The sequence below is a fragment of the Kogia breviceps genome, chromosome 7, assembly GCF_026419965.1.
Source record: "Kogia breviceps isolate mKogBre1 chromosome 7, mKogBre1 haplotype 1, whole genome shotgun sequence".
Taxonomy (NCBI): domain Eukaryota; kingdom Metazoa; phylum Chordata; class Mammalia; order Artiodactyla; family Physeteridae; genus Kogia; species Kogia breviceps.
Genome location: NC_081316.1, coordinates 12,903,985 through 12,928,425, shown reverse-complemented (window position 1 = coordinate 12,928,425; position 24,441 = coordinate 12,903,985). Strand labels below are relative to the sequence as shown.

Sequence of the window (24,441 nt, the reverse complement as noted above, 5' to 3'; positions counted from 1 at the left end):
AGCCCGGGGATCATGCGCACAGCCCTCTGAGGCTGTGAGGCCCCTAACACAGAGGCAGGTAGGCTTGGGCCGATAGTATAGAGCCCAAAAGACCTAGATTTAAATCCCTCTGCACCACTCATAAATCCTGGGACTATGGGTCAGTCTCTTAACTCTCTGTACCTTAGTTTCTCCATCTGTAAAATGGGGATAATAACATACCTGCCTCACAGGTAAGGATTTGATGATCTCTGTACATAAAGTCCCCTAGCTCAGTGTCTGGTGTGTAGTAAGCGCCCAGGAGGTGGCAGTGATTGTCAGTAAGGAGAGGTAGGCCGTGCCCAGCAGGTGGGGGAGGGAAGGGTGTGGGAGAGAACTGCCTCCGTCCCCATCAATCCCAAACCACAGAAGAGTCTGGGAGTCTAATTCGGAAGGGCCAGGCATGTCCAGGCTCCCAAGGGGAGGCACAACAAGGAAAAGAGGGGGGGCCTCCGTGGGGTAGGTTGTCACTGCAGGCAGAAGCCCCTTGGTCCCCATGATCACAGGCCATTGTGGAAATGGAGGGTCACCACCGTTGACACTCCATTTCCACAATGACCCAAGGGCAACGCCTCAGAGAGTGCCACTAATGCCGTCCTCTTCCCTTTCTCCCCAGATCTACCTGTCCTGGAAGAGTGGGCCCGGGGAGGTGAAACACTGGAAGGACATGATTGCCCGCCCCCGGCAGCCTGTGGCTCAGTGGCACCAGCTGAAGGCCTGAATGGGGCCAAGGGAGGCCCAGGGGGCCGAGGGCCTGGGTCCCCACCATGCCCTCACCACTTTATGCACAATGCCTGGCCTGGCCCCCCTGCCATGGGTGAGGGAAGGATCCTGAGGGCTCGGCCAGGGAGGGGTCCCAGGAATCCAGCCCCATTTCTAGGGAGAACCAGCCCCGCTCCCCACTGGTCCAGCTCTGGTGGAGGGGCTCTGGGAGCCATTTTCCTGCTTAGCCCCTTTCCTTCCTGACTTGCCGATACTAAAGAAGTGGGGGGCGGAGCACGAGAGCCAGACGGGCAGACGAGCAGATCCCTCCAGAGGCCCGCCAGGTGGGCACGGTCCCCCGTTTTCTTTAAGGCAGTGCCTGGAGTGGAGAAAGGCCGCCCCCTCCCCAGCCCCCAACGTGGGCCCAGGAGAGGGGAGGTCGAGGCGTTTGGCCCCGGCCCGACCAAGAAAGCCCTGTTCCAGGGCAGTTTCAGGTGCCGCCTGGGCCCTGAATGCCGAGGATAGTATATAACCCGCTCCGGGGTCCTGGAGCCGCAGCCCTGTGTACTTGTGCTGTGTCCACTGTGTGTATGTACGTGTGCGTGCCTGCGTGTGTGCGGGTGGGGGAACTTGCTCCTTGTTTCCCTGGGGCCCGCAGTGCCGAAGACGATGCAGAGAGGGCAGGGTTTCGTGAAGTGAGGTAGGGCTGGAGGCTGAGAAGTCAAGGCACAGAGCCGGGGTGGGGGTGGGGGTGGGGGTGGGGGGGCAGGGGGCGGGGGCCGGGGGGGAGAGGAGAGGCAGGGATGGAGGAAGGGTGGGGTGGGGAAAAAGCTGGGCTGAGAGCTGGGCTGCCTCCTTCTCCCCCACCCCTGCCTCCCCAGAACTCTCCACTAGCCCCTTCCCCAGCAATTTCTTCTCTTGAACATCAGTTCATGCCTTTGAGGCACCCACTGCGTGTATCACATTCCACCGAGACTTCCCTGCTCCCTTCTGTCTCAGGGGTCCCAAGCCCCCACTAGCTCTCTTCCCTAACGCCCCCATCCGAAGGCACCCTCAGCCTTCCCAGATGATGTATCCCAGCCACGTTGGCAACGTCTGCCATGCCTTCCAGCTTCCTTCCCTTTCCTCGTCTCTGTGCAGACCTCCCCAGCCACGCGCCTCCACCCCTGCATCCCCTGTGCTCATAGACCTTGCCTTTCATTCCGTCGTGGTCTCTGATCTTCCGTCACTTGACCTTCTCCAGGGCTTTCCTTTCCCCTTCCCCACCGCTCCTGACCCTCTCGGTTCACGCAGAGGAAGCAGGGAACATTCCAGGATTCTGTGAGTTCTGAGGTTGCCCCCCCCACAAAGAAGCTGTGGTTCCTCTGCCTCAGCTACTGCAGAGATGAGAACTGGCATCCCCTTGGAGGCAGCAGATTTCGGGATGAGCCCTGCTTAAGCGCACCCACCCCCACGCCGGTCCCGGTATAGATGCGAGACAGCTGGTGACAGCCTCAAATCCAGGGGTCCGCGAGCCTGGGCCTGACATTCCCGGCACACACCGCGAGGTGGCGCCCTGACAATACGGGCTGTGGACGAGGTCTGGGCGCACAGTTCAATCCCAGATGGGTCTGACACCCCAGGAAGGAGACTCTGGAAAGGGTCCCCCACTTAGCACGGCAAAAGCATAAGCAGTCGGGAACCATTTTCCCTGAGTAGACTTCCCTTTGAGCTGAGCGTGCTGCTCTGTGCAGTAGAGACGCTCACATTTTTGCCCGTATCAAAGGTTTCTTACCTAGAATCTCACGGCCCCGCCCCTACTCCCTAACCCCAGGGATCTAGAGGAATCGCATACAAAGTAGGTGAATCATTTTGTAAAGTGAAGAGTGCTAACGTAAAGCAAATAGTCACCCACATTCCTTGTAAATCCCAATTTTTCCATATTGTAGCTTTGCTTAAAATGGGGGTCTGCCCCGACGGCACGGTCCTTATCGGGCAGGCTGGGGAACCAGCCCCCGGCGGGGACGGGAGGGCAGCGACCCCGGAGACAGTGGAAGCGAAGAAAGGGTGTTGCTGGAAGCTTTGAGAAGCGGAGGGGATCTGCCATCCTCCATCCCTCGCTGGAATCCTGTGCCCCAACACGCCCGAGGCCGGTGGGAGAGCGAGCCCAGTCCCAGGCCCCGGTGTCTGCTACAGAGCCCTCGGGGACTGAACCAACTTGCATTGAGTGGGCGGGGCAACTGCATCCCCGTTTTCCGAGCCCGGTCCCCGAAGCTCTTAGCCAATCACACGCAGAGAGCGTCTGCAGGCCGTGCCTGTTCCAGATCTGACCCCACCCAGGCACGCTGATGAACCGGGCCCGGGGTTCTCCAACCGCCACGGGCACCCTGAGCTCCGGGACGTGGGGGGGGGGGGGCAAGTGGTGGGCCAAGGGCGGGGTGGGCTAGCAAGGGAAGCAGCGGGTGGTATGGAGTGAGGGCGGGGACAGTGTAAGGCTGTAGAGGAACAAGGAAAGGGGGAACTTGAGGGTGGGGGGAGGGCCCTCGTGCCCCGTCACCATCCTAGGACCTTGGACGAATCACCCACACTTCCGGGGCCTCAGTTTCCCCATCTGTAAAATGATGGTAATAATACTTCACCTACCTCATAGGGGAGGTTGTAAGGCCGCTGTCACCTGACCTGGGGGTGGAGGCAGGAGGATTCTGAAGGTGCTACCCGTGAGTAAAGTATTATTACCGTAGCCTGAAGGCAAGGCCCGCCTTCCCCTCCCCCCACAGAGCCTCCAGGGATAGCTGAGGCCTGCCTGGGCCCATCTATCTCTTCTCCACTGTGTCCCCGTCCCTTCACGAGCGGTCATCTGCCATCTTTGTGGGCGCCCCAGACTGAGTCGTTATCTTATTCAGGTATCCTTTCTTGTGACCATCTCCCCACGTAACTGCTGTACAAATTCCACCTGCTCCAGGACCCCGCACCTGCCCACCGGCGCCAGATGCCAGGGAAGGGACAAGGAAAACAGCCACAAAAAAAAAGCCAAGGGAAGCCCCCAGAATCCCCAGCCCCTCTGGGGTCCCAGGGGTGGGGATTGGTGGTCGCTTGTTTGTATTGTGTTTGAGTCCTCGAGTGCAAGCGTTTTATAAAAACAACAACAACAAAAACCCACTATCACAAAAAAATTTGCTGCGAAGAGAAATGAAGGAAAACTGAAGGAAAAAAAAGGAAAAAAAGAATCATACAAAATTTTTCCACCACACGCACCCTCTAAGCCAGCAAGATTTCCTCTTTGCAAAATCATATTTTTGTGGGACTGGGCCCTGCTTTTTGTGGCAAGGCCTGTTCTGATTAATAAAGGATCGTGAAAAAGCAGGGCCTTGGCTGTTTCCTCCGTGGGTCCTAGCTCTCCCTCTCCTCCCAGGGGAAGAAGCAGTGGGGTGAGGGGGTGGGGAGCCTGGGGCTGCAGCTCCCCTCACCTGTCACCCTTGGGATGTGGCTTCACGGGTGATGAGGCCCTTCCAGCCCATCTTCAGGTTGAGCATATGAGCCCACCAGCTACCCAGAAGGCAGAGGAGCAGCCGTAGCCACTGGATCAGGCCTAAAGCCAGGCTTATTGGGAGTGGGGTCTCCTCGGGGCCTGAGGGGGGCCCCTCCAGCTCACCCAGCCCGACGTCCCCTTCCTCAGTTCCCAGGGGAACCACCCTCCAAGGCAGGTCAGACACACCAAAGGGAGACCTACACCTTCCCCACCACCACCTGAACTCTGGCTGGGCCACTGTGGTTTCAGGCCAGAACCTCCTCCTCCTTGCGTTTCCTGCGAAGCTCTGGGTCTGTTGGCTGGACCTGCGGCTTCTCTCCATCCTTTTCTAGTTTCGTCCTTTAGGATTGTAAAAGTCTCTCCAACTCAAAAACGCCCAAGGCTAGTCCTACCCTGAGGACCTGGGAAGCTGGGCCCCAGTGCCCGCCTTCTCCAGACACAGTGGCCCCGGGCAAGCTAGTTCCTTCCTCCTGGTGTCAGTTCCCTCGGTCCACAAAAGAGCAATAACCACCGTAGCCCTTTCGCCTTCCCTCCCACACACAGCCCAGCAGAAGCTGAGGCCCGGCAGCTCTCGGGGTGCTTCAGAAAGAAGGTGCTACATCTGTTACAGGCACACAAGAAATGAGTGCCCTCTGCTGTCGTTTCTCCCCTGCCCACTCCGAGGGAAGGGGCCACGGTGCCTCCTGCACTAAGTACCCCCACCTGAAGCTGCCTGCCCTCCTCCCTTCTACCCCATGAATTTCCGACAGCCTGGGTTAAACGTCCCGTTAAAAGGTTCTGATCTCTGGCTCAGAGATTGGAGGGAGCCCTAGGGTCTGGGCGGTAGCCTCACGAGCACCCCTTGCCAAGACTTCTGTTCAGGCTCGCTCTGGAAAAACTAGGCTTGAAAGCAGGACAGCTTGGCCTGGCAGAGGTGGCAGCCCCATGCCATGGGCTCCAGGCCTCCTCCTGGCCTTTTCCGCCTTCTCCTGCCTTCACTTCGTGGGGTCTCTCTGCATCCACGCCTGCAGAGACTCCCCACCCCTCCCCGTGCCTGGGACCAGTGCCCTCTGGTGTTCTCTCTCCTGCAAGTCCCTCCTGGATTCCGCTGCTTTCTGGAAGGCCCTCTCAGGCCACGTCCTGCTCTCCTCTCCCTCCCCGACAAAGACAAGGAGAAGGACATCACTTGAACGCGCCCCATATACCCCAGCCCGCGTCTCGCCAACCATCTGTGTCCCTTGAAGATGCCCCGTTCTCTGTGGCTGTGTCCTGTGTGTATGTGTGGTGACACCTTTAGATTGTGAGCCCCCCTGGGCAGGGATCCCTGTCTGAATACGTGTTCTGTGCAGCACACTCGGGTGTGCTAATAAATGTCCATCCTCAGAACGAGAGTGCCCAGGTGTCTTAGGGAAGCTCTGGGGCGATGGCCGGGCAAGCTGATGTGGTGGCGTTGGATGCGAGGGAGGTGCTTCTGGGCAGGGCCCCCAGGTCCCGAGCACCTTGTTCTCCTGCTTTCCGGAGCCCCTGAGTGTGTATGGGAAGACGAGGATGGCGGTAATGAAGCCAGGAAAGGATCCAATCTCTGCTGCTCCGCCGGCCAGCAGGTCTGGCTGTTGGGAGGCCCCGGCGGGAAGACAGGCTACGATTCCTATCCTAGTCTACCCCATTTCTACATGGAGACAGAGACCCTCAATAGCGCTCTCGAACGAGGCAGCAGCACCCACTTTAACCCAACTCTCTAACTCCCCAAGAGAAAGCGGCTCCTGATGGAGAAGCAAGCAAGCCGCAGAGCTGGTTCCCAGGCCCATAACAGATTTCTCTCCTCTTTCCCTGCGGAGAAACTCAGCCTCAGCAGCCCTGCTTGGCTGGCGAGCCGCTGGGGATAAGGATGCCATCCTTTGTTTTTGTTTTTTTTTTTTTTTTTTTTTTTTTTGCGGTACGCGGGCCTCTCACTGTTGTGGCCTCTCCCGTTGCGGAGCACAGGTTCCGGACGCGCAGGCCTAGCGGCCATGGCTCGCGGGCTTAGTTGCTCCGCGGCATGTGGGATCTTCCCGGACCAGGGCACGAACCCGTGTCTCCTGCATCGGCAGGCGGATTCTCAACCACTGCGCCACCAGGGAAGCCCAAGGATGCCATCCTTGACAATGCAAAAAGGCACAGCCCTGTGTGCCTTGGGAGGGCCCAGGGGGACTTGCCACGGGGCCTTTGCCCGGACCTAGAGTCTTCGCGCGAGTGCAACGGGGGAAGAGGCACAGGGAAACAGACCAGAGAGAGGAAGGGAATCTGGGCTGGCAGTTATTCCAGGATAACTGTGGCTCCCCTGCATCCCCTTCCCCTACCTCTAAGATTTGCGTAAAGGGAAGGTAGACGAACACTAGGTTGCCTGGAGTGCTGAGCTGCAGCATCAGCTCTAAATGAACCCAGATCCTTGTGTGCAGATAGAGAAACTGAGGCCTGGGAGGCAGGGAGGGGCATGACTTGCTTAAGATCTCTCAGTCAATAGTAGAACTAGGACTGAAATCCATGCTTTTCTTTTTTAATTTTTTTATTTATTTATTTTTGGCTGTGTTGGGTCGTTTCTGCACACAGACTTTCTCTAGTTGCGGCAAGCAAGGGCTTCTCATTGCGGTGGCTTCTCTTGTCGCAGAGCACGGGATCTAGGTGCGCGGGCTTCAGTAGTTGTGGCACGCAGGCTCAGTAGTTGTGGCTCTCGTGGCGCACGGGCTTAGTTGCTCCGTGGCACATGGGATCTTCCCGGACCAGGAATCGAACCCGTGTCCCCTGCACTGGCAGGAAGATTCCTAACCACTGTGCCACCAGGGAAGTCCCAGGACTGAAATCCAAGCCTTCTGATTCTAGGCACAGGGGAATATGCCATCATAGGAATCACGGGGCAAGAGGACAGTCTGGATGGCTGACACTCCAACCCCACCTGAGTGACTGAGAACTCAAGTTCCTTCCTGCAAGTTCCAAGACCCCAGGAGGGACCACTGGCCCTGATGGAGCCTCAACAGGGGGAGCATGGGCACCTGAGGAGCCCTGGGAGGGACAAGGTCTGCAGCCAACCCCCACACTCCTCTTCCTCCTTGAGAAGGAGGCAGCCTCCAATCTTTCCCACCCTAAGAGCACTTTCTGTCCATTGGAGGCCTTCACTCTCCCAAGCTGACTCCTTCCGATCTATCCCCAGCCTCCTCCTAACCCCCAGCCCAGTGGCCAGCAGAGCTGCTGGGCCAGATCTGACCTTTGGGCCTTATATGACATCATCCTTGTTGCCATGGTGATGGTGGCCTGACAGCATCTTCTCAAGGGAGATGGGCCTCTGGGCTTGAGGTTTTACAATTTTCTCTCTTTCTTTAAATATTTATACTTTCTTTTTTTTTCTGAACAATGAGGGGAGAAAGTAATGACTGCGTAAAAAAAAAAAAATACTAAGAGGGAGAGACAGAGAGAGGAAAATGGAGCCAGGGAGATGGAAGGAAGATGGAAGATGGAAGGAAGATTCTTCCAGGGAGATGAAAGAATAGAGTCAGACAGAGAGGATGGAGGTCAGTGCCAGTGAAAGAACAGAGAAAGGTCAACCAAGCTTGAGATTCAAAAACATATTAAGAGTCAGGAATTTGAGAATTAAGCTGGAGAAGACCAAGGAAGGGGGACTGGGGGTGAGGGGCAGTGGCCAGGTGGCAGAGAGTAAGATACAGCCAGATGAGAGAGCAGTCTTGAGCAGCCAAAGCCATTTGTGACTGAAGACAAGCTCTTGTTCCCCAGACAGGACACAACAGTTGGCCAGGGCCACTGTGACATAGAGCTGGAGCACATGGACAGAGGGCAGTGCCAGAGGGAGCCCACGGTCCCCACAGCAACGGGACCCAGTGCTCCCAGGGCTTATAAATAAACAGGCATGTGGGAAACGCACATTCTTTCTCCGAGAAATATAATTTATGTTTACAGCCAGTTTTTTTTTTTTTCTTCCTAAAGAAAACGCTACCATGGGGGGGGCCCTGCCCCCGACAGTGTCCCTGAGTGGCCCTGGCCCTGGGCCCTCCTCCCATTATTGCTTGGATGGGAAAGATCTGGCCCTGGGAATTGCAGAGCGAGGCCTCACTCCTCACCCCCGGAGGCTGTCCTGGTGACGGAGTGGAGGCACACAGTGCTCGTCCCATGCCCCGCGCCATGCCAGCCACCCCGATGGTGCCCATTTAAGGGAATGGAGAGTACAGGCAGTGGCTACACTGGAGCAGCTGCCCAGAGCAGAGAGCCTCTCTCTCCAGTGCAGGAGGCCCTAGAGGCACAGTGGCTTCTTTTCAAACTTGACAGCTGGAGGCTCAGGCTGTGGGGAAGGGAGGGGATGTTCTCTTTCCCAGCAAGATTCCAGGCACAAGCTGGAAGCAGAGGACAGAATAAAAGGCAAGGGCAGAGACCTCGCCTTCTGAGTCCCCCCTTCCCCCCACAAAATTTAGGGGACCTGGGGAGGGAGGTATGTACCATGAGCCCTGGTGGAGGAACAAGGGCAGCTATGGTGTTAGGGCCCCAACCCCGGTTTCCCACACCTGTCTGTCCTGGGCACCGGCCCCACCTCCAAGTCCCTGCCCCCTGGGCCAGGCCTTCTTCTGGGGGCAGATCTGTCTCAAGCAGGCATGTGGTCCACTGCAGAGGTAGCGGCTCCTGCACCAGAAAGGGTGGACCTAGAAGATCCAGACTCCAGGAGGAGGGAGGATTGTGGGTGCCCTGAGCTTCCAGACTCAGCCAAGGGGATGATTCCATGGTCAGTGTGACCCTGGTTCCAGGAAGAAGCTGGTGCCTTTACTACTGTGTTATCAGTGACTCTATCAGGGACCAGACGGAGCTATAAGAACTGGAAGGAACCGGGACTTCTTGGCCTGAAGAGCGCCCAGAGACCAGCCAGTAGGCAGTCTTTTCACTACCCTGGAATGTCTGAAGATGGCCCCCAGGCCTGCCTGTCCCCCGCAGCTTGCCCAAAGAGACCCCTTCTCTGCCCCATGTAGGGACCCACCGTTCCCACAAACCTTCCCAGAGGCCCTCCTCCCCGAGTGGCCGAGGCCCAACACCCAGAGCACAGGCTCAGGTGCCCAGTCCTGGAGCTGCTTCCAGAGCGCAGAGGCTGTCCACGGGGGGCCCCAGAGCCCGGGAGCTACCGCCCCCTATGAGCAGGTCTTCTTCCTCCTCATCCTCAAAGGCCCGCACTGGGCGCCGGGGCGGCGGCCGGGGCGTGGGTTCGTCGCGCTCGGCCATGCGCTCGACGGCGCCCTCGCCCACAAGGAAGACCGTGTCGGCGACGCGGGGCGGCCCAGTGACCGGGTTGTGGTCGTAGGAGAAGACGCGCAGGGCGCGCAGCGGGTGCAGGTCGGGGAAGCCGCCCAGGCGGTTGCGGTCTAGGTCGAGGATGTGCAGGCGGCCCATGCGCAGCAATGCGGGCGGGAACTCCTCGAAACGGTTGCCGTAGAGCCAGAGGCCGCGCAGGCCCGTCATGCGCGGCAGCTCCGCGGGCAGCGCACGCAACCGGTTGTCGCCCATCTGCAGCGACTGCAGCGCCACCAAGCGCAGCAGCGGCCGCGGGAAACGCCGCAGGAAGTTGCCCTCGATCCAGAGGCAGCGCAGGCTCTGCAGCTGCGCGAAGTCGGCGGGCAGTGCCGGCAGCCGATTGCTGCCCAGGTAGAGGCGCGTGAGGCGCGGCAGGCGACACAGACCGTCGGGCAGGCGCTCGAGCTTGTTGAAGTCGAGCGCCAGGATGCGCAGCTCGCGCAGCTCCTCGATCTCCTCGGGCAGCTCGCGTAGCCCCGTGCCGCTCACGTACAGCTTCTGCAGGCGGCTCAGCGCGCACACGGCGCTGGGCAGCCGCGGCAGCCGTCTCCCGCTCAGCTCCAACTGCTGCTCGCCATTGCGCAGTTGCTCCTCCGCGTCCGATGGCAGCTCGTCCGGCGTGGACTGGGCTATGCCCATGGTCACGGGCCCCGGCCGGGGCCGCCGCCGCCGCCCGACATCGCCCCGCCCTCGCGACCCCCCGGCCTCCTCGACGGGGCCAAGGCCGCGCCGGCTCCGGGGCCCCCCGCCCCGGCCTGCCCCTGCGCCGGGAGGGGGGCCGTGCCTGGCCGGGAGGAGGCGCCCTCCTGGGGCCCAGCCGCCGCGCGCCACCCGCCGCGCTCCGCCGTCCGCCCTCCGGCCTCGCCTGCTCCCTCCGCTGGAGGCCGACTGGCTCAGGTTAGCACTGACTCGCAACTCTGACACCCGTTGCCCTGGCAACCCCCGACGCGCGTGAGGCTGCCAATGAGGCGGAGGGAGGGCGGGGCGGGGCCAAGGTGTCACCAGAGCGGGGTCCGGGCGCCGGGGCTCGCGTTCCCACCCGACCAGCCCCGGAGCCAGCGCTCGCCGAGGGAACCCAAGATCCGCTGTCCGCAAGCCTGGCACCGTGCCAGCACAGACCCGACGACAGACGCTGTCTACACTTCCAGCCACAGCGAGCCGTTTGGTGTGCGGTTGTGTGCGTCCAGAGTTGCAAGTCCAAGAAGAAGGAACCAAGGACCGAGGAAACGCCGGCGCGCGACCCAGGACTCTGGACAAGTGGCTCTCGAGGAGGGGCTGAGGGGCGCGGTCGTTGCCGGCCGTTCGTGTCCAGCGGCGTGCGCCCAGTCTTCCCGCTGGGGTCACTTTAGGATAGTAACTCAGACCATTGTTCCTTTCTGAGCTTTTTCAGACTGGGTCACAGCTGAGGATCTGCGGGGACCCAAGCTTGGCTCCGCCCCCCTCCCCGCCCAGTGCACCCGCAGTGCACAGCAGGTTCCTGGTTCGTGCACTCACACCGCCCTATCCTGCCGAGTCCCTCCAGCTACGCTCAAGTTCGGTGTGTGGCTGCGGTGGACGGAGGACTGGCGCACACGAGCTCCTTTGAGCACCACCAGTGATGACCACGCTCGTTCTGGAACTGTTCCTCTTGCACACGTTCCCACCAACAGCTTTTTGCCCATGGCTGCTACCCTCCTGCTCCAAGCCCTCCTGCCAGAGCTGCCAGCAGAAACACTCCCTCAGGTTTATTGCCAGCCTGCCATGTGCCCAGCACTATGCTAAACGCATTGCGCTGAGTCCTTGCCACAGTCTACGAGGTAGGTACCCTCATTGCCCCAATTTTAAAGATGGAGAAACTGAGGCTCTGAGAGGTTTGATGTGAGCTGGGTGACTTGCCCGAGGTCACCCTGCTGGCTGGTGGCTGGGATTTGAAAGCAGGCATCCTGACTCTCCAAGTTTTGCTCTTAACCAAGTGCCACTCCAACCAGTGGAAACAATGACTCCACCTCTGTCCATGAATTTTCTCACAGCAGAGCCTCAGTCTAACTCTTATGACAAAGGCATTATTAATCCCATAAGAACGATGAGGAAAGTGGCCCCAGAGGGAGTAGGCAGGCAACTTGCTGAAGGTCACACAGCGAGTAGAGTGTACAGCCAGGAAGTCAAGTCTGCAGGCTCCAGTCCTCCTCCGTCCTGCCTTCCCACCTCGGTGGATGTGACCATGTAACTGGCTGCAGGGACAGGCTCTAGACGGCACCTTGCCCTCTGACCCACCCCCACTCCCATCTCCACTACAATCTGGGAAGCATGGCGGCCCAAGGGCAGACAGCAGGGGCCAGTGCAAGGAGAGGATGAAAACTACAACCCCTGAAATGTGAGCTGCCTGGGGCAGGTAAGCTTGTCTCCTTCCCTGCTGGCACAGGCTCTGGTACCTGGCAGTCGTTCCATGAAAATTATCAACATTTTAAAAGATGGAGGCAAACTTTACATAGAGTGAAATGCATAGATCTTAAGTGTACAGTCTGGTGAGTTTTTTTGTTTGTTTTTTGTTAGTTTGCTTGTTTGTTTTTTCAGTCTGGTGAGTTTTGACAGATGTAAACACCCGTGTAATATTTCCATCACTCAGAGTTCCCTCACACCTGCCTCTTCTAGTCAATCCCAGAGGCAACCATGATCTTGACCTCTATCATCATGGATCACTTTTGCCTGCTCTTGAATTTCATATAAATGGGATTATTCAGTGTGTACCTGTTTTTGCTCCTGGCATCTTTTCCTCAGATGCTCGATATCTATGTGTTGGATGAGTAACCGAAAGAGCAGAGCAATAGTAGTTGTAATCAGGCAAAAGGGGTGTCACGGGGTGAACACAGAGCCGGGTACTGCTCTGAGCCAGGGACTAGCCTTGGACCCCCTGTCCTGGAACGAAGACTGATCAGATGCAAGCTGAGGTAGAAGACCCGGGCAGAGAATAACTGGGGCCCAGACACCAGATCTAGGAGGTAGGAGAATTCTGAGCCCCAGCCAGAGGGACTTCAAGCTCCTTCCAGACCCCACCTAAGCCCCAATCCAACTTTCTCCCTTCTACTCATTTGGGAGAACTGGGAAAAAGGTGACACCTCAGATACCAGAAAGCTGGAGGAAAACCCAGCCAGGCAGCCGAGATAAGAATGAACACCTCCCCCACCTTCCTGCCCACCCTCCCCCCAGCAGTTTCCCCAAGGGAACATTTGCTGTGGAGGAGGAAGCCCAGCCAGCCCCCCTCACCACATGCTCGGAGCTGGCGCTCCAGCACCAGGCAGCCCTCTTGGGCTCTGCCAGCATGGGCAGGAACTGCATGAGCCCCTGCAACGCCAGCACCAGGCTTGGCAGAGCTTCCTGGGTTCAAGGGTACAGGGAACCAGCCCTCTTCTTTCTCCGAGTCTTTTTCTTGCTCTGGGTAGATGCTGTACCTTCGCCTCCCACCAGGCCCTTCTCAGTGAGTGAAGGTAAAATGTACTGCCGTTCCGGGCCCACGCAGGCTGGCAGTGGGGCAGTCGTATGGATGAATCACACTGTCACTGCGGGCGCCCAGCCCTTGTCAAGGCGTCACTAATGAATTAGCTTCACCCCCAGCACGGGGCCTCTCAGCCTTTCCCCACTCCCCAGGAAGGCGGGAAACTGAAACCTGGGAGCAGGGAGGGGCTCTGACAAGCTCCAGGAATGGGCCCAGATCCCGGGCAGCCCCTCTGCCCACATGCACTGGAAAAATGTCCAAAGAACAGGCCCTTCGGCCCCCCAAAACGGCCTCTCCGTTCCTAATCATGAGCTATAACTGTCCTGCCCACCTCCAGATCTGTAGTTTTCTTTTTGTTGTTGTTGTTGTTGTTTGGCGGTACGCGGGCCTCTCACCATTGTGGCTTCTCCCGTTGCGGAGCACAGCCTCCGGACGTACAGGCTCAGCGGCCATGGCTCACGGGCCCAGCCGCTCCGCAGCACGTGGGATCTTCCCGGACCGGGGCACGAACCCGCGTCCCCTGCATCGGCAGGCGGACTCCCAGCCACTGCGCCACCAGGGGAGCCCCAAATCTGTATTTTTAAAATAAATTTTTGAAACATAGAAAAAGTACAAAGCTCTCTGTGATAAACACCCCTGTGCCCAGAATCCAGCCCTGACAATTGCTCACATTTCGTCATACTTGCTTTAAATCTATTTTCTTTCAAATAAAAGGAAGAAAACAGCACGTGTAATGTAGAAGTCTCCTTTGTCACCCCTCCCGTGCCCCCACAAGCACCCCAGCCGCCTGACCCACTGACCCTGCCAAGGCCCCTCTGGTTCCCCACCCCCTCCCATGCCCCCCTACTGATCTTTGGAGCCACTGTGGCTGCTGAGACTTGAATAAGATCATGGAATGCTGGCCTCGTAGGTTCTTAGAAAGCAAGGATTTGCACGTATCCGAGCCAACACGAAATGTCAGAGCTGGGAGGGTGCTTAGCTCCTCTGGGAGATCACAGCTCTGTTAAATGTCTGTAAGAAGCCAGTGTCCCTAATCCCAGAAAAGTGCATGGAGGCTGGAACTTGCTCAATCATGCAAACAATTCCCATGGTTCGTGATCTCCTGCGGGTCTAGTCCAACTCCCTCATTTGGCCAAAAAGGAAAGGGACAATATCCTTCGTGCCATGGCCCACTCTCCTTACCTGCACCAGCCAGAACTTGAGTCCTCACCATCATTCAGGTATTCATTCAACAAATGTCAAGCCCCTACTCGTATGCCCAGGCACTGGGGATCGCTATGAACGTGAACATCATAGACAAACAGCCCTGCCTTTGTGGAACTTGCATTCCTGTGAGTGGAGATAATCAAGAAAACGCATTTCGGTGTGTCAGGCCGTGAACAGTCTATGGAGGAGATAAAGGAAGGAAGAGACGAGGAGGAATGAGGACCCCATTTAAAACAGAGTGGCCAGGGAGGCCTCACCAACAGGATGGCATCTGAGCAAAGACGGGAAGAAGAGCAAAAAACCAAGCAGACAGACATCTGGGGAAAATGTGTTCCAGGCAGAGGGGATGGCGATACCAAGACCCCAGGGCAGGAGTGTTCCTGGGTGTTCTGGAGCCACAGAAAGCCCGGGGAGAAAGGGGAGCTTGGCAGCAGACAAGACCAGAGAGAGAAAGGGAGGGGGAAGACCACGGAAGGCCTGTGGCCACCGTGAAGGCTTTGGCTTTGACTTTGGGTGAGAGATCACTGGGGGACTTTGAGCAAAGGAGTGACATGATTTGATACACATTTTAACAGGATCCCTTTGGCTGCAGCTGCAAGAAAGATGTGTGCACGCGCGCGCGTGTGTGTGTCTGTGTGCGTGTGTGTGTGTGCGTGTGTGTGTGTCTGTGTGTGTGTGTCTCGGGGTTTGTGCGGCTCCCACCCCTCCCATCTTGGATCTCTTCTACAAGGTGATGATGGTTATCATTTACTGAGCACCTAGCGTTAGCTAATTTACCTTTGTCCACAGCTTTGCCAGGCAGGTACTAAATACCCCTGCTCTGCAGATGAGGAAACAGATTCAGAGAAGTTAAGTAGCTTGATCAAGGTCACACAGCTGGTCAGGGCCAAAGACAGGATTCCAACCCAGTCCATCTTATTGAAAAGCCAGGCCTCTTCCTACTATGTCTCATTGCCTCTAAGCTAGGGAAAATCAGAGAAACCACCTAAGATGCCCAAATGCTTGCCCACATCCTGCAAACAGCACAAAAGTTTTCCAGGACTGCCCTGCTTGGAGTTCTTGATCCCAGGCCCTGGGGTTCAGTGTTTGCCCAACTGGGGGTGTCCTGGAACCCACAAGTCAAGCCTAGGAACCCCAAAACAGGCTGGGGAGGACAGAGCAAAGAGACCCCTATAGGGGCTGTGATCTGGGCTCAGGGGTTTCCTGTTAGCAAATCCCAGGCAGTCTCTGGCCCCCCGTTGGCCCAGAGCCCTTCATCAGACAGCCGAACTCACAAGGCTAACCCAGCCTCTGCACGTCTGCTCTCCAGACTCCCTAGAAACTGGAGCCTAGACACACCTTGGGGATCACTCTCCCCTGAAACCAGAGCCCTGAGAGTGACCTGCTTGGTCCGTTGAAAGCTGAGAGTGTCATTTTCCATTCAGTGCCCCCCGCCAACCCCCTTCATCTCTCGCAAGGACACCGGAGCTGGAGCCACAAGGCCAAGGGAGTGAGGCTGACTCGATGGCCAGGGCCACGCCTCCACGCTGTGCATGGGAACCTGACCATCTTAATGGTTCTGGTAGGTTCCACGTTCCAAAATGGCTTCTGAGCATGATGGCTCCCTCCTTCTGGAAGAGGCCATGGTGGTCATGGCTGGCAGCTGCCCACATGTTAATACCTTCCTAGATCTGTGACCAAGTGCTAGTCCAGTCTTGCTCCAAGACTGCAGACACAGGTCCCAGTCATGACCACCAAGGACTTGCCTGGCCTTGTCCCCGTCCCTGTGACAGGGGCTGCTGAGGGTCACCAGCTTCCGTCCACCCCACTTCTTCCTGAGCTCTCAGGCTGATGGGGTGGGGCCCTGGAATGAGCACTGGGCCAATGGATGGGAGCAGAAGTGACGCATGCCACATCCCACACAATCCTCCACTCTCTTTTATTTTCTGCCGTGTTAAAGGTGGAAAGGAACTGGATCCCTCCCTGAGTCACCACTTGGAGACGAGCTATCTAACTCACATTAGACTGAAGCAAATGAGAAATAAAGTTTTAATATGTTTAAACATTTAGACTTAAGGGCTGTTTGTTACAGAATTGGCCTGGTCTAACACACTTTCTCTCAGTTTCTCAAATGCACCAGCTTCTTTCTACTCCAGGACCTTTGCACATGCTAGTCCCTCTTTTCCCCATTCTACTTGGCTCACATTGCTTACCCTTAAGATTTCAGCTGAAACCTTCCTCTCTCAGAGAATCCTTCCAGATCCCCCAGAGCACATGGGAGTCAAGCCCCTGTGTTACAGATTCTTGAATTCCCACATTTCTTCTTCAAATCACTTATTCCCATTATAATTAAATAAATAATTAACCATGAATTAGTAGAAGTCTGTTTCCTCTGTACCAAGATATAATCTCCATGAGAACAAGGAAAATAAAGGGAACAGTGAACAGGCTAGAGGAGAAACATAACCTGGCCTGAAAGAGTGAATCACTCCTAGTTTTATTTTAACTGTTACTAATCTGTAGTGTCTTGTAACTAGCTTTGTACTTCACAAAGCTAACCTATCATTCTTTAACACTATGTGAATTACATCCTGCACTCCCTTGTAGCAAATCACCCCTTGTAGTATTTGCATGTCACATAGAAGGTCGCCGGCGATAACCCAGAGACAGACAGACTCAATTACCAGGCTGCCTGACGCCAGATGTGACTGTTTTGAAATAATGCAGGAAGAAGAAGAATGCAAGACCTTCACTACTTTGATCCTTATCATCTACCCCAGACTGCAAGCCCCACATACAAAATCTTCTCTGATTCCCCGAGGAGGTGGGGCTCAGTTCTTGAGGCGCTAGCCTGCTGTGTCTTCCCTTCTGCCTGGCAGAAAAATAAAGCCATGTCTCTCTTCCTGCAGAATCTCTGTCTCCGTATTTCTGTTTGGCATCGGTGCACAGAGAAGCCAAGATTTCGGCAACAGTAGGGACCTTGTTCACTGATGTTCTGTGGTACTCAGCCCTGTGCTTGCTGCATTGTACCCACTCAAGGAATATGTGCTGAATGAATGAATGGGAAGTCTCTCTCCCACAGGTTCCCTGGGGCCATCTATCCCACTTGAGCTACTCACCCTCTCAGAACCTCAATTCTCACGTCTGGAGAAAGTCGCAAATAGTGGTGGAGTGGAGCTGGGGTTGGAGGGAAGCGGGGGTTGGGGGGCGGAGGGCGGCTAGGGTGAGGTAAGGCACTTGCCCTGGGCACAAAATTTAAGGGGGTACCAAAAAGCTCAGTAGTAATCAAGAGAAATAATAGGTGAATGCAATATAGGCAGGATTGGTACCAGTGCTGCGATCCATATTGGAGCCTGCAGCAAAAGGAAAAATCAGTAGTATGAATCCTGTCTTTATTCTAAATTTTGATATTTTGTTCATTGTGAGTTTTTTGCATTAAGGACTTCCCTGGTGGTCCAGTGGTTAAGACTCCTTGTTTCTACTGCAGGGGGCACAGGTTCCATCCCTGGTCAGAGAACTAAGACCCCACAGGCTGCATAGTGCAGCAAAAACAAAAAAAGTAAAAAAAAAAAAAAAAAAAGAAACAACAAAAGATTGCATTGAACAGTATACTATTTATCTGCATTCTTCAGTTTGGGAGCACTTCTTTAAATTTTGTGCCCAGGGAAATGCCTCACTCGCCTCAGCCTAGTCCCAGCCCTGGAATGGTTTGCAATCACCCTCTCCTGGAAGGATTATCGTGTCACACTGGAGCTGGTATTATCATTTTGCGATATTAACTGCTGCTCCTCTGGAGGCAGTTTCCTTATATCATTTCCCCTCCATTCAGATGCTAAATTAGCTTCTCAAATTCTGCTCTCCAAAGGAAACTCAGAACAAAGAGTCAATTCCTTGGCTTTGAGTTGCAAAAGAGGCTTTGAAACACAGAGCCCGTTTTAAGAGAGAAATATTTTTTGTAAATCAAAAAGCTTGGCTTTGAACTTGGAGAGCAGGGAATTGATGCTGTAAGCCCTGGAGTGGGGAAGCACGTGCCATCACAGAAGCCAAGATTCCACCCAAAAGGAGATAAAGGTTCAACAGGCAGGTGGGAGAGAAGGGGCAGAGCAGTACTCCTAAACCTGGATGCTGGCCCTCAAAGGGGTCCCTGGCCCCCTATTCTGGGCTGAGCTTGAGGGTGCCATGAAAAGGTCCCAGGTACATTTGGGGGACACCAGGGCAGAGGGGACCTACACTTCCTTTACCAGGTATGTCCTGAGGATGCAACAGTCCTCCCACAATGCTCCCCCCCACCTCCGCGGTATGGAGAAGCCTCCGTAGAAATGGAGGAGAACTGGCCCTCCCCAGAATCCTCTACACACCCCTGTATCATGAGGGGAAGCATCCAGAAGTTTATGCACCTCCAGTGCGGACTTGGTGTGTCTGAGAGCAAGCCGATGGACCTGGAGGAGATGCGTGTGTGGTCCAGGTAAGGCAGCTGAAGGATTGATTGAGTGACCCTGGCAACCAGAGATCAGTGTCACAGTTGCTTCTGGGCAGGTATGAAACCACTAGGTGGAGTTTTGGGGGGCTCTGAGGAGCTCCGGTTCTTTATGTCTCAGTGCAGAAAGAATTCAGCGAGAGGCGAAGTGATAGATAAGAAGTGATTTATTAGAATAGGACGCTTGTGAGGTTCACAAGTGGGCAGGCGAGAGGATGCCTCGCCCCAAGGACTTAGTGGGCTACAGTTTTATAATCAAAGGAAAAGCGGCGAGGGGGAAAAGACCACCTTCTTCCTCATTCTTGAGTAGACATCACGCTCCTATCATCAGCTCCCCTTCCATGTCAGGTGGGGTGTTTTCTTATCCCTACATGGTCAAGTCAGGACTGTCATGGCACAATAGAAATGAGCAAAAAGGCGGTAACATATGCTAAAAATGGCATTTCAGGTTTCAGCATAATGTCACCCTTTCCATATATATATATATATATATATATATATATATATATATATATATATATATTTAGTTATCTATTTATTGGCTGTGTTGGGTCTTGGTTTCTGTGCGAGGGCTTTCTCCAGTTGCAGCGAGCAGGGGCCACTCTTCATCGCGGTGCGCGGGCCTCTCACTGTCGTGGCCTCTCGTTGCGGAGCACAGGCTCCAGACGCGCAGGCTCAGTAGTTGTGGCTCACAGGCCCAGTTGCTCCATGGCATGTGGGATCTTCCCAGACCAGGGCTCGAACCCGTATCCCCTGCATTGGCAGGCAGATTCTCAACCACTGCGTCACCAGGGAAGCCCCTGTATATATATATGTTTTTTTTATTTTTGCTTTTAATGAGCCCAGAGGAGCATGTCCTAGGAATCATTAACTTACTGACCTCACTGGGCAGGAAGTGGGTCTCATGCCATAATTGTTTTATTGTTTGGGGGAGTGTCTCATGCTTCTGTTGCATGGTTTTGTTGCTAAGCAAGCCTGCTTGGTTTTGTGGTTAAGCAAACCTGCTTTCTTGAGTGATCATTAACTTACAGGAGTCTCCCATACTTTTTTCTTTATTTACAATCCCCTGGTAGGATTAACTATTTAATTACCTACTTTGTCCCTTTACTCTGTCCCTATCAGGTGCTGGGAGGACAGGTGAGGATGACCAAAGCCCACTGAGTTCACACGTCTCGGGGGGCGTCAACATGGATGGATGCTTCTCCCTCCGCAGCAAGATCCATGTATACACCCTCCTGGAGAAGGAAATGAAAGGGAGCAGGGGCAGATCCTGACCTGATTGGATTTGAGTCCCGAATGGACAGTTTTGTCGGCTACAAATTGGCACTTGCCATCTACCTCTACAGGATTAAATTATGAGTCACTGCAGCTGCTGACTTTCAACACCCCCTGAAAGAGTTTGGGGTGGAGATCAGGAATGATCTCCTGTGCTCCGGGAAAAACTGGCAGAACAGGTCTTCAGACAGTTAGATATTTTCAGGAGAAGATGTTATGAGCCCACTTCTTGCATCTGCTTGTATATAGAAAAGCACTAACATCCTTCATGGTGACGTCTGCTCCTTGTGACAAGCAGTAACCTTCACAGGACTCGCAGCAACCTTCTGCAAAAAATATGCATGGACTCCCCCTTCACCAAAATCACATATATACTGACTTCCCCCCGCACCTCTTCGGAGCAGTTCCTCAGAGCTATCCGAAATGCTGCCTCTTGGGCTATAGTCCTCATTTAGCCCCAAATAAAACTTAACTCACAACTCTAACACTGTGTATTTTTTTTCAGTCGACAGTTTAAATTCAAAGAGGACTAAGTTGGACTGGAAGCAAAGAGATGGATGCCAGTTACAGAGAGACCAAGGTACGTTTCTGAGCTCCTGAGTATGTGCCTGTGAAGTCCACACCTGCTGCACACACAGCTGAACAGGTGGTGCCCTGCACGCGGGAACCGCGTCCAAGGGGCTCCGTTTGCATCAGGAACCTCATAGATCGGTATACTATTAGGGCAATAGAGGAAGGGTCTGTTTTCCCATGTCTCACAAAAAGTCCTGAAGGGCCAACAGCATCCCTGCCAGGTGTGTAAGGCATTCGGCTCACAGGAGGCACTCCACAAATGCTTATTTCCTTCTTCTTGATGATAACCCACATGTGAAGGGCATGTGAATTCTTTGGGCCTCCCAGCATTCTCTTAGGTTGGAGAACCCCAACTGCTTTACGAGGCAGAACCCACACACGTCCTATTATGGAAGCTGAAAACTCTGGAAATTCCCAGCTTCCTTTGCAGGTTGGAAGCAGGCGTGTGACCTGGGAGCCACCCAGCAGAAGCGCCCACCCCAGGTTTTGAATTGGAAATGAGAGCAGAGCAAAAGGAACAGTGTAGAATCCCTTTTGAGGACAGGTGGGGACTGCGGCAGCAGGAGGAGCAGCATCCAGTGCCCTGCAGCAAGATTGCCCTAACACAGGGACTCGAAGGGACCATAGGGACCACACTTCACTCGGCTCAGAGCAGCCCAAAGTCTTTCCTGAGCACAGCCTTTTCAGGATCTCGCCCAATCTCTCTCTTAGGATGCCTTTCTTAGACACCTTTCTGGCCTGTCTCTTTAACTGGGGACCTCTCACACACACACACACACACACACACACACACACAGCCCCATGCTTTTCACCTGCTGCAAACTTGAGACCCGCCCCCAGGGCAGTGATGTGATGGGAAAGGCCTTGTGTTCCTAGCAGAGACCCAAGCGTGCTCTCACTAAGCTGTGAGCCTTCGGGAGCCCGCTGCATCTCTCTGGCTCAGGCTGACCTGGGTTTTACAAAGGTCCTTCCAGGGGTGACGTTTTATGACTCAAAGAACTTTCTTGGCAAACCCTGTCTGTAGTAGCATCTTGAGAAGCAAGGAGTGTCAGGGCGCCTGGAAGACCCCAGCAGGCCCTCTTCTGACCTTGAATGGAGGCCCTAGGTGGGGATTTCCTGGGTCTGATCCCTCTTCTAAAATATTTGCCGGGGCTTCCCTGGTGGCGCAGTGGTTGAGAGTCCGCCTGCCAATGCAGGGGACATGGGTTCGAGCCCTGGTCTGGGAAGATCTCACATACCACGGAGCAACTAAGCCCGTGAGCCACAACTACCGAGCCTGTGCGTCCGGAGCCTGTGCTCCGCAACGGGAGAGGTCGCGACAGTGAGAGGCCCGCGCACCGCGATGAAGAGTGGCCCCCGCTCGCCACAACTGGAGAAAGCCCTCGCACGGAAACGAAGACCCAACACAGCCAAAAATAAATAAATAAATAAATAAAAATAATAAAATAAAATATTTGCCTTTCAGGGAACATTTCCGTGGGAGTGGGTGGCCGTCCAGATGGTCAGAGAGGAAATTGGGGATGGGATTCTGACTTTCAGACCCTCCATCTGTCTGTGGATAACAGACCCACCGTCCTGCAGCCTCCCCATTCAGGGCCTCCCTCCACCCCCCAGGCCTCCCGTTCCCATGAACAGATGCCTTTTCCCAGCAGGCCAGCTGTCAAGCCCACGAGCTGGTGGATCTTCAGGTCGCCACGTGACTCAGGCCAGATGGTGCCCGTCAACATCAGATCAGCTGCCACAGCGCCACGACGGGCCTCAGCCTCACACATGTCCGCGTGCGTCACAAGTGGGCACCCAGCATCTGTCCCCATCCTGCCATCCCATCAGCCCTCTGAGCCCCACACCCCACCGCAATGCCGTCAGCGCAGCACCCACCTGCATCCCCAGACTTCCCCCACAGGGAGGCCCTTCTGCATTCCTGCTGAAACGATGAAGGCCCACGGAATGTTCCCAGCACCCGGCAGGCTGTGAGGGCTTAATGAAGGGTAATCATCACCACCTCAGAGCTGTTTCTAAAATATCGGGGAGGGGGGCGGGCAGGAAGCTTTTGGGAACAGATTCAATAGGCACCCGCTGAAAGGAGAGACTCGCCTGGTTACAGGTGAGCGGAACAGCTTCCAGGAGGGCCTGGGAGAATTGGCATCAGAGACACGGCCCCCACGGGACTTCCCTGGTGGTCCGGCGCTTAGGACTCTGTGCTCCCAATGCAGGGGACCCAGGTTCGATCCCTGGTCAGGGAACTAGATCCCACATGCCGCAACTAAAGAGGCAGCACAGCCAAATAAATAAATACTAAAAAAAAAAAAAAAAAAAAAGAGAGAGAGACAGGGCTCCCTCAAGGGACCTCCAGGTTAGGCTGTAAGGCTGTACCGGTGGATCACCCACCCGAACTCTCCCAGACAAGTGGAGGCCTGCTCCCAGAGAAGGGTCCTCAGGGGCCTGTCCAGGGCCAAGCAGGAGGGGACAAAGGCCAGACCCTGTGACAACTTCAAGTCCCCGCTCCGATCTGGAACTCGGGTTTCCTCTGCTCCAGCACCACCGCAGCAGCTCCTCTAGCCCACAGGGCAGGCACAGCTCCTAGCTGTGGCTCACATGGTCAGCTGGAGGCAGGAGGCAGCCGCAGGGTGTGGGAGCCGGGATTTGGACCCAAGCAGTCTGACTCTGGAGCTCAGGCCTGGACAGCTACCTCCTGCAGACAGCCTGGGCCCAGGCGAGGAAAGGGGGCCAGGCTGATGCTGGTCGGGGCCAGACTGGAAGCTCAAGTCTCAGAGGCGTGAGCGGACGGGCCCCTGCAAATGAAGCCACATCTCCAGCTCTCCACCTGACAGCACAAAGGAGAGTGATGTGGCAAAGGCCAGGCCCTCCCACGGGGTTTCAGTAACACAAGTGGCCACAGGGTGAGATGTGCCCACCCCTCCTGCCCCGGTGACGCACAGAGGACGGCCTGGCGCTGATCCGGCCGTGGTCGTGGGACCTGCCGGGGGTCAAGGTTGGAATGCAGGGCCCTCAGGCCACTGCAGGGAAGCGTGGTTGGGCTTGGTCAGAGGCTGGGCCGGAGGGGAGATCAACAGGGCACATGCAGAGGGAGAAGGGGCGGCCTGGAGGGCAAAGCACAGGGGGTCCGGGGGCTGCAGCCACGGCATCCAGGCAAGGGGTCGGGGCCACAACAGGGTCTCAGCCGCTGGGCTGCACTGCTGCAGGGAGCCTGGGTGACTGACATCCTGGCACAGCGCAGGTGGCACCTAGAACCCACAGCTGGTGCCCCCACTGGCAGGCAGAGTTCATTCGTTCATGTATTCGTTCATTCTTTCCATTATTTAATATTTACTGAGCACCTGCAAAGGTGCCAGGCACCACCCTAGACTTTAAAAGTTCAGTGTGAACAAGACAGACGCATCTGTGCCCTTTTGGAGCCTCATAACGGAGGAGGGGGACAGAGCAGGGCTCTGTAATAAGCTCAGCGAGGCCCCTGAAACCTGCCCAACTGGCCTCCTCCGCAGGGATGCCCGCCTCTCAGCCTTACTTGCTCCCACCCCCGTGGCAGAGCCTTGGGCTGGCCCTTCCGCGGCATCCTTGCCCCCAGCCTTGCCTCCTTCGGCGCCCACTACTGGCCACTCTGCTCATTTGAGTTCCCTCACCGAGGGCTCCTGCCCTGAGTGACTCCGTGGGAAGAGCAAAGGTCAGGAAGCCCGGAATGACTTGGAGTCCACTCGCGCCCCCACCAGGAGACTTCCTTACGGCTGTGTGACCTGGGGCGAGTTGCTCTACCTCTCTGTGTCAGCCTCCTCGTCTAGAGATGAGGAAATCTGTCCTGCACCAGGCAGGGGCTCTAGAACCACCTAGGTTTGACCTTGGTCCCTCCTGGACCCCCTTCCTGCCACCCCACGCCCTGGGTCACCCCATCTTCAAACGACCCCTTGGGCTGGAGCC

The 24,441-nt window shown here is 55.8% G+C and overlaps 2 protein-coding genes across 8 annotated transcripts in view; one reads left to right on the top strand and one right to left on the bottom strand.

Annotated features, from left to right (window-relative positions):
* The window catches only part of SYT7 (synaptotagmin 7), a 59,277-nt gene extending 58,000 nt beyond the window's left edge, over positions 1-1,277 (top strand). For all 7 annotated transcript variants that reach the window (XM_067037392.1, XM_067037387.1, XM_067037390.1 and 4 more), the window contains one exon: positions 635-1,277. In XM_067037392.1, coding sequence (XP_066893493.1) covers positions 635-739 — 105 coding nt within the window. In that variant the 3' untranslated portion in view covers positions 740-1,277. The remainder of the gene's footprint in view (positions 1-634) is intronic.
* Positions 1,278-7,414: 6,137 nt separating this feature from the next.
* On the bottom strand, positions 7,415-10,305 carry LRRC10B (leucine rich repeat containing 10B). The gene has a single exon (XM_059070533.2). It carries the CDS (start codon positions 10,163-10,165, stop codon positions 9,287-9,289), a length of 879 nt encoding a protein of 292 aa, XP_058926516.1. The 5' UTR covers positions 10,166-10,305; the 3' UTR covers positions 7,415-9,286.
* Positions 10,306-24,441: the final 14,136 nt, after the last annotated feature.

Coding starts and splice junctions, on each gene's coding strand:
- LRRC10B (XM_059070533.2), bottom strand. CDS start 10,165: ATGGGCATAGCCCAGTCCACGCCGGACGAGCTGCCATCGGACGCGGAG.